At 36.3% G+C, this 8,425-nt stretch overlaps 2 protein-coding genes across 2 annotated transcripts; both read left to right on the top strand.

Annotated features, from left to right (window-relative positions):
• The first annotated feature begins 1,211 nt into the window (after window positions 1-1,211).
• Window positions 1,212-1,712, top strand: LOC124613686. Its single transcript, XM_047142403.1, has one exon. The coding sequence runs from the start codon at window positions 1,212-1,214 to the stop codon at window positions 1,710-1,712; it is 501 nt and encodes a 166-aa protein (XP_046998359.1).
• Window positions 1,713-1,751: 39 nt separating this feature from the next.
• Window positions 1,752-2,327, top strand: LOC124613687. Its single transcript, XM_047142404.1, has one exon. It carries the CDS (start codon window positions 1,752-1,754, stop codon window positions 2,325-2,327), a length of 576 nt encoding a protein of 191 aa, XP_046998360.1.
• The last annotated feature ends 6,098 nt before the right edge of the window (window positions 2,328-8,425 follow it).

The following is an 8,425-nucleotide window of genomic DNA, read 5'->3' on the forward strand; positions in this document are numbered from 1 at the left end:
TTTTATAATTTTAGGTTTATCTGTACCACTACCTTCTGTTTCCATCAGTGATCCCTGTTTATTTCAAATTGGATTGAAAAATACATGTTTTAAATGGGTTTCAATGGACTGTTACATCTCAATTACTATGTGAAAACATGTCATTTTTTAACATTGTTAGCAAAAATCCTGAAAAGTCCTTGACTAATAACTTTGATTTTTCATTATGCTCTAATAATCATTCAGACAGACAATTTTAAATATGTATAATGTTTAAATATTTATATAATATATAACAGAGAAATGCTGTTCCCAAAAATCTTGAAAAGTTCTTGAGCAATTTACTTATAATTTTTACACATTAGTCTAATAAACATTTGGACAGATATAGGCCACACTTTTTTTAACACATTGACTGCCACATGAAGCAATGTCAGATTACAATTACATGGGTTGTGACACCACATCATTCAGATTTGGTTCACGTGTATGTTGTATTGTGTGCTGTGTGAGCCGTAACAGGCTCACATGCAGAGTTGTGTTTAGAGGCGTCGTGAAACTCATAGGGCTCACAGAAAATTTATTTCAACTGTGGTTTTAAAAGTGGTGGCTCCACTGAACAGCCTCATGTTCATAGCACTCAGTATTTTTGCTGATGGTAGCCATGGTGATTCCTAACTGCAACCATCAGAGATATACTTAACAATGACTCAGCTATAGTAGCCTTTTGTTAGTTTTGCTGATTGGTTGTGTATGCCAATTGAAGTTACATTTGTGTATTTGATTAGTTTCCTGGTTTAATATTACGGCCAAAAGAACTTTTGATGAACTTGAACAGCTAGTGAATGAAACTGTGCAAGATAGATTATCAAATTGTGAAAGTAACATTTTTGATAACACAGACAGCAACCCTGATTATGAGCCTGATAAAGAACATTGTGTTAGAGACCCCACATAGTAACAGATGTTTATTGAAAGTGATGATAAAGAGAGTGACTTTTGCAAAATGATGTGGTTGTGAGTGTTATACAAGCTGGCTATAGTTCCAAAACTAATGCCGATGAAACACCAGATGGGAATATTACCAATGTCACAGATATAATATGGGTAGATGCTACTGAGGAGCCAAAGATATTTCCCATATGCTTTCCCCGTGCTTTATCAAATGATGTTTGGGATATGTTGAGCAATAGTTCACCAGAGAAAAATATTTTAATTTCACTGATAATAATATGTTTGAGTGTCTTGTGGCTGAAACAAATCAATATGCAAAACAAAAAATAGATTCTCAACAACTCAGTCAATTCCAGGCTAATGAAAAGGAAAGAAACACATATAGCAGAGATGAAATGTTTCTCTGGCATTATAATGTGGATGGCTTTGTAAAAATGCCAAATTTAGCTCGCTACTGGAGCAAGTCGATGGTTTACTCTAACAAAGTTAGCTCCATTATGTCACATAATCAGTTTGAAATACTCCTCAGATTATTTCATCCTTCTAATAATGATACTAGGCTTGAAGGGGGTAGACTCCACAAAGTCCAACATCTCTTAGACCTGATAGTACCAAAATTCAAGGACACAATTTGTCCTCAAGAGGAAATTTGCATTAATGAGACTATTATCCCATTTAGAAGACATCTGTCACTTCGTCAATATGTACCTGACAAAAGGCATAGGCATGGGGTGAAAGTCTTCTGGCTATACACAGAACCTCAAAGTCTGTGCTGGTAAGAAGCAACTACATGTGTCTGTCTTCCACAAAAAGTAGTTATGGAGTTACTTGATCCTTTGTTGCACAATGGGAGGACACTGTATTGTGACAATTTGTACAGTAGTGTGTCATTGGCTACAGAACTAATGAATACCTCTACCCACCTTGTTGGAACTCTTAGGAGTAATAGAAAAGGTAACCCACAAACTGTAATATCTGCAAAACTGAAAAAAGGGCAAACAATATGTTCACACAGCAACACAAAAACCTCTGTGATCAAATGGAAAGATAAACAGGATGTTTTGACGATTTCTACCAAACATAACAATGATATGGTGCCTGTAAAATGTAAAAATGGCATGGAAGTTTTGAAACCCAAAGCAGTCGATGACTACAACACCACCAAGTCATTTATTGGTGCAACTGAACAGCTGAGCTCATTCTCAATGACACGTCAGTGTATGGTTAAATGGTACAGAAAAATCATTTTTGAAATCCTTTTTGGAACATCTGTTGTAAATGCTCAAGTACTGTACAACTTGGCAAGCAAAGGATCCAAGTCTTGCATACAAATAATTCATTTCAGGGAGCTCTTGGTTCTACTGCTATTGAATGCCAAAGATCCACATCCATGAGCAACACTACAAACATTCTATGTAGATAATAGCCATTGCCTTGTGACAGTAGAGTTTCCAAAGGAGAGCAGTTGAAGAAGATGTTTGGGCTGTTATAAGTGCCTGTGAAGAACAGAGGAAAAACGGATGCTGCTAAGAAAATGAAGAGGGTGTGCACTAAATGCAATAAATTTGACATTTTACATCCAATGAGTGTTTTAGTGAAATTCGCAATGCTGTGTTGAAGAAGTAAAATGTTCTATGATCTTTATTCATGAACATTGTTGTCAGACCAAGTATAAAATTTGTAAATAATATTATATGTAGTGAATATAATGAAATAATCTGTTTGAATCATTTCTTGAAAAACGATTTTTTTATGCCTATTGCAGTTTTAAATCATGTGAGCCACATGTGGCCACTGATTATAATTGTGTTAAAATGTTGTTGTTGGGCCACATGAGCCATACATGGCTCATGCCTGTTATCAGTCCAGATCACTCATAAATTGACAATTTCGTGATTTCAGTGTGGCATAGCAAAACATGGTCCAATTATCATTGTGGCAGTCAATGTGTTAATATAGAAACATGTATTTTTTAATACAGAAATATCCATATTAATGAATGAAGAGAAATGTGGTTTCCAAAAATTTATTTCCCGTTTAACTTCAGATTTTTACATGTTGCTCTAATGTACTTTTAATATATATAAATATACATACGTAATATATAAAGGGAAAACAGTATACATAAAAAAGGGAAAAGGTTGTTACCAAAAATCTTGAAAAGTTACTGACCAATTTACTTCAAATTTTTGCTCTAACTAACAGTCATATGGGCAGGGGCTATATGTTTCTTAAATGACTGTGTCCGGGTTTTCTCTTAAGACTGGCTGTGAGAAAGAAAGTGCTGTGAAAATGTGCGTTTCTTTCCTTTGTCACTGTCATTTTTATTTATACACAAACATATGGCTACTTTGTTTTCTTATTTGCAGCTGGCTTAAAAGAGTAAAGTCATATTTACAGCTAACATTGTAATACTATCCATTCCCAGATTTAAACTATGGAAAATACTGTTATTGAAGCTACTATCTTTATAGATACAACAGCTAGAGAGGCCTGTCCCATACCCCATATACCCATGAAACCAACAAATTTACCCATTCATTTGAGCGACTTCAATTCCCAATGAAGGTTACATTAGCAATGACAATAAACATGATTCAGGGTCAGAGGAAAGTGGGAAGAGGAGATGGGCAGGCGGAGGGGGTGGCAGGGTACAGGGGCACAGAGAGTGAGAAGGAGGAGATGGACAGTGAGAAGGGGGAGGGGGGAGGGGGAAGGAGAGGGAGAAGAGAGAGAGAGAGAGAGAGAGAGAGAGAGAGAGAGAGAGAAGGAGAGAGAGAGAGAGATTTAGCAATTGCAAAGCATTGTTAGGTTTGCGTGTGTTGTTGTAATGTGAACTAATATTTTATGTGCTAAGTATGCACTTTGATAAATTGATGTTCAGAGACAGTTGTAGATACTCATAGCTGACATCTATGTGGAAATTGACTTTAAAAAGTTAAGTAATTCTTATTATTGATGTTACAATAAAGTGTACTAATGTTTTGTCTCCTTCTGGAGGAAAGTAAAGAACCCACCATTGTACCAGCAAGCGTATTTTTGTCCACTGCAACAGACAACATTCTGGTACAACAAAAAAATTATTCTCTGAAAAATCAATCATTCCAGTTACTTCATCATGTTTAAGGGTTTGCTTCATAGTTTTTACATATTGCAGTTCATTTTTTGAAACAAAATGGTGAATTATCATGTCAGGGATATTTGATCCCATCTCTGTGACAAAATCATATACTGGCTGTTGCTTAGTTTCAAGTCATGTACAATCTGTTTGCAGCCACTGTTTATGCTCCAGTTTTTTCAGGTCAATAATATATGATCCAACTGCATTTTTCCAAGGCAACTCTCACATTGATGTAGCAAGCAGGGCTTTGATTCAGCTTTCTCCTGAGTTCACAGAACTTAAAAAAGTTGATTTCTTAGCCTCGTTTGCCTTGTAAGTAATGAATGTTCCTTTCAAATTGCTTGGTTATAGTAGATTTTGTTTTTTAACTTTTACTCCAGCAGTTATAAAAGAAATTCATACCAGAAATTTGTACCAGTAAACACCAAAGAAACAGAATGCATTGTCCTAAAAAAATACATGCATTCAAGTCTTTCCTCCACCAGAAAATTCACAGGATCAATAAATCTAATTTAAAAGGCCATGTCAAATGAGTAAAAACAGGCATAAAGCTTAACAAGCAGCCAACCAACTTGGTGAGTTGCAGCAGCGAGCAGGTTCAGGTAAACATGAGAGCATGAACTTCTCTCATTATACTCAGCTGTTGTTGGACTCGAAGAAAAGATGTAAGTTTCCCCTCATGCTGAGACAATTAAGATTCTTCCTTTAACACCAAGGAATTGTATTTGAGTGAATGGATCAAATGGGTAGATAGTTTAAAGAGAAAAGGTTGTGCTAGTAGCAACAGTGATTTCTCATTTTGTGTGAAAGTGAGAATCTTTATGGTCTCAGCATGAGGACAAATGCACATCTTTTCTTTTGAGTCTAACAATAGTTGAATATAATGAGAACAGTTCATTCTGTCATGTGTACCTGAATTTGCTGGCTGCTGCAACTAAGCAAGTTGGTTGGCTGCTTATTAAGCCTCATGTCTATTTATGTTACTTATTTGACACAATCTTTTAAATTGCATTTCCTGGTCCTGTGAATTTTTAGAGGGAAAGCCCTAAGAGAACTCAAATTGCTGTTAACACTTTGCCAACCAAACCTGATTGCAATTTGAACCACAACATGGCATTGAAAAGCTGATACCAAAGTATACTTCGGGCTGCAGTATTTCATGATGCATGAGATTCCTATCACTTGAAAACTGGGCTGGTTTTTATATGAGAACAATACGTGGACATCTCACTACTTGTTCATTGGCATGTTCTTAATTAGTGACTTGCTGAATAAAGAATTATTTGGTACAGAATACTTAGTGCAATAAAAGCATAATGTTAAATCTCAGAATCTATCAAGTGCAGAGGCTCAATTGGCAAAAGTAAATTTGAGTGTGACCAGTCTTTAATTACAGATGGCTTTTAAGTTAATAAGTTTTTAGAAAATTGAATGAGGTTAGCAGAAAAATTGAAATGAGACCTTTCTAATGAGTAGTGTCAGTATTATTAGAGCTACTGATAAGGTCACACTGTTTCCAAATGACATGCTGCAGCAATAATTTTCAGTTATCAGTTACTCTCTATTAAAATGATTTCAAGCAAAACTACAGTGATCAGCCAGATCATTATGACCAACTATCTAATAGCCCATATAACAGTGGTGACCATCATGGCATGGAAGCAATGAAGTCTTGGTAAGTCATTGGAGGGAGTTGACGCCACATCCGCACACCCAAGTTTAATTCCGGGGAGGGGGCAAACTCCTCATCGTAATAAAAATTCAGATGTGTTTCATCAGGCTCAGTTGGGGGGCCAGCACATCAATTGTAACTCATGACTATGTCCCTTGAACCACTCTGTCACACTCAGGGCCTTGTGACATAGTGTATTATCTTGCTGAAAAATGCCACTGCATCAGAAGCATGATCGTCATGAAGGGGTGTATGTGGTCAGCAAACAGTATACAATATTCCTTGGTCATCATAGTGCCTTGCATGAGCTCCACTGGACCCATGCATGCCCATATGAATGTTTCCCAGAGCATAATGGAGCTGCCACCAGTTTGTCTCCACCCTACAGTACAGGTATCAAGGTCCTGTTCCCCTGGAAGGCATCCTCCATTGGCATGATGAAGAGGGTATTGGGGTTTATCAGACCGTGCGTGCAGCACTGTGCCACTGTGCCAATGTCCAGTGCCCATGGTCATGTGCCCATTTCAGTCATATTTGCTGATGTCGTGGTATTAACATTGGAACATGCATGGGTTGTTGGCCGCAAAGGCTCATCATTAGGAGTGTTTGGTGCACTATTTGTTGAGACACACTTGTACTCTGCCCAGCATTAAAGTCTGATATTAGCTCCAGCACAGTCCCCACCTGTTCTGCTTTACAAGTCTGCCCAGCCTGGATGTCCAACATCTGTAATGAAAGGTGACTTCCTAACCCCATGAAATATGGATGTGGTTTTACCATATGTTGAAGACACCACAACAGTCCTTGATCACTCGACAACTTGTGCAGTTTCTGAAATGCTCTTGCCAAGCTTCCAGGCCATCACACTCTGTCCTCGGCCAAACTGAGATAGATTGGGCACCTTCCCCATTCTACATGTGCAAAGCACGCTTGCTGATACAACATGTGCCATGCATTTGTCTGACTAGCAGTCGTTACTCATCAGGTGATGCTGCTCTCACCTGGCTGGGTTTACATTAGTACTAGGTTGGTGGTCAAAATGTTCTAGCTGATCAGTGTCAATATATCATTGCAATCGTTGGACTGAAAACTACCACTTGAATAATATATTAATTAGAAATATTGTATGTAAGTATTTTGGAAATTTCAAGTATGTGTAGTAGGCATTCAGTGTATTTAGTCAGACGAGTTAAGTGTGAAAGAAAAAATTAATTATTTGGCAGGATAGAAAAATAAAAGTTGGAAAGTTCCAGCTTGCTGTGTTTCAGAGAGAAAAATCTTCAATTTTTAACAGCCTTTTATTGGTATTATACATCAACAAATTAAAACTTGAAACATACCAAGAGAACACTTTGTTAGATTTCTTCACTTGCTGAACTCATTAGATACTCTTATAAGCAGTATTACTTGACCTAAAAAAGTTAAGTATGATTAAATTTTTAAAGTTGATTATTTTTTCTTGTGGAATGTGAACCTAAAAGATAAGAACTTCCTGAATATTCTGAGTGTTTCATAAATGTTTCATTACCATGTTATGAATAGGATATCACACAAATGAAAATAGAATAACCAAAAATAAGTATATTATGCACCCGAGACAGCAATCAATGCTACATATACTGTTGTAACAGCTTTTAGTTAATGTCTGTGGCATCACATTCCTCCTCAAAAATAAAGGAGTCCAGAACACACAGTTACCAATATAAGAACATCTCTATACTTATTTGGTTAACTCTATAGCTCAGTCACCAAACCGTGTACACAGAAATTCTTTTTCCAGGGAAAAATTGACAGCAAGACAATAAATGTAAAAATTTGGTGCTGATTTGATGTGATAGAAGACAAAGTTTGATAAAAATTCATTTCTCTGCAATGCTCGATCAGTCACTTGAATGAAAAATTTTACTGGACAACTGTAGACCTCTAAGAAAAAAGTATTAACAGAAATGAAATGTTTTGTAGACAAAGTGACCCTCTTTAAAATAACAGTTAAAGCAGGTATGGATTAGACATACATTCTCACATATTAGGATTACTTCTGTATAAAATTTGGGCAACTTCACCCCTATCTATCTCAAAAACTATGGAACCAAAACTAATTACTTAAAGGTTTCATAATCAAGGTATTAGGTAATAATTTCACAAAAGGGGAGGTTTCTAATCTAATTGCACAAGGCGATCAAGCTACTTCTACTTCGGATAAAGTTTGTCATGACAAACCTTGACTGGCACATGAAGCAAACATAGTGAGCCAAATGACTTAAGACTTACAGAATGTGCATAGTGTAAACTGTTCAAATATGCTACCAAGTTTTCAGGATTATAAAAATTATCTACTGAATTACAATATTTGAAACAAGATTAAAATTTTCAAAATGGCATCAAACCTTCGGATTTGCACACCCTTCACTTAAGAGACCACTACACAAAACAATATTAAAATTTGGAAGCTAGAAATTTGTAAATCTTCTTTTGATCATTTAGCAAACATGCACAACATCTTTGAAAACCCCCAAAACAGATAAACCAATAATGCTGGGACCCTTTGGTGATCCAGGTGTAATGAACGACCATTTGAGGTCATTAATGTAAATTGAATCTTACAACATCTTCCTGCCTTTTGAATATTTTGATGCCTCTGTAATCAGCTATTACATTATACTTGGAATTTGTGAAAGATCTTGATACAATGAAGTATT

Source organism: Schistocerca americana, chromosome 4, assembly GCF_021461395.2.
Source record: "Schistocerca americana isolate TAMUIC-IGC-003095 chromosome 4, iqSchAmer2.1, whole genome shotgun sequence".
Lineage (NCBI taxonomy): Eukaryota > Metazoa > Arthropoda > Insecta > Orthoptera > Acrididae > Schistocerca > Schistocerca americana.

Excerpts from the sequence above, each read along its gene's own strand:
- LOC124613686 (XM_047142403.1), top strand. The coding sequence starts at position 1,212 with ATGTTTGAGTGTCTTGTGGCTGAAACAAATCAATATGCAAAACAAAAA.
- LOC124613687 (XM_047142404.1), top strand. The coding sequence starts at position 1,752 with ATGGAGTTACTTGATCCTTTGTTGCACAATGGGAGGACACTGTATTGT.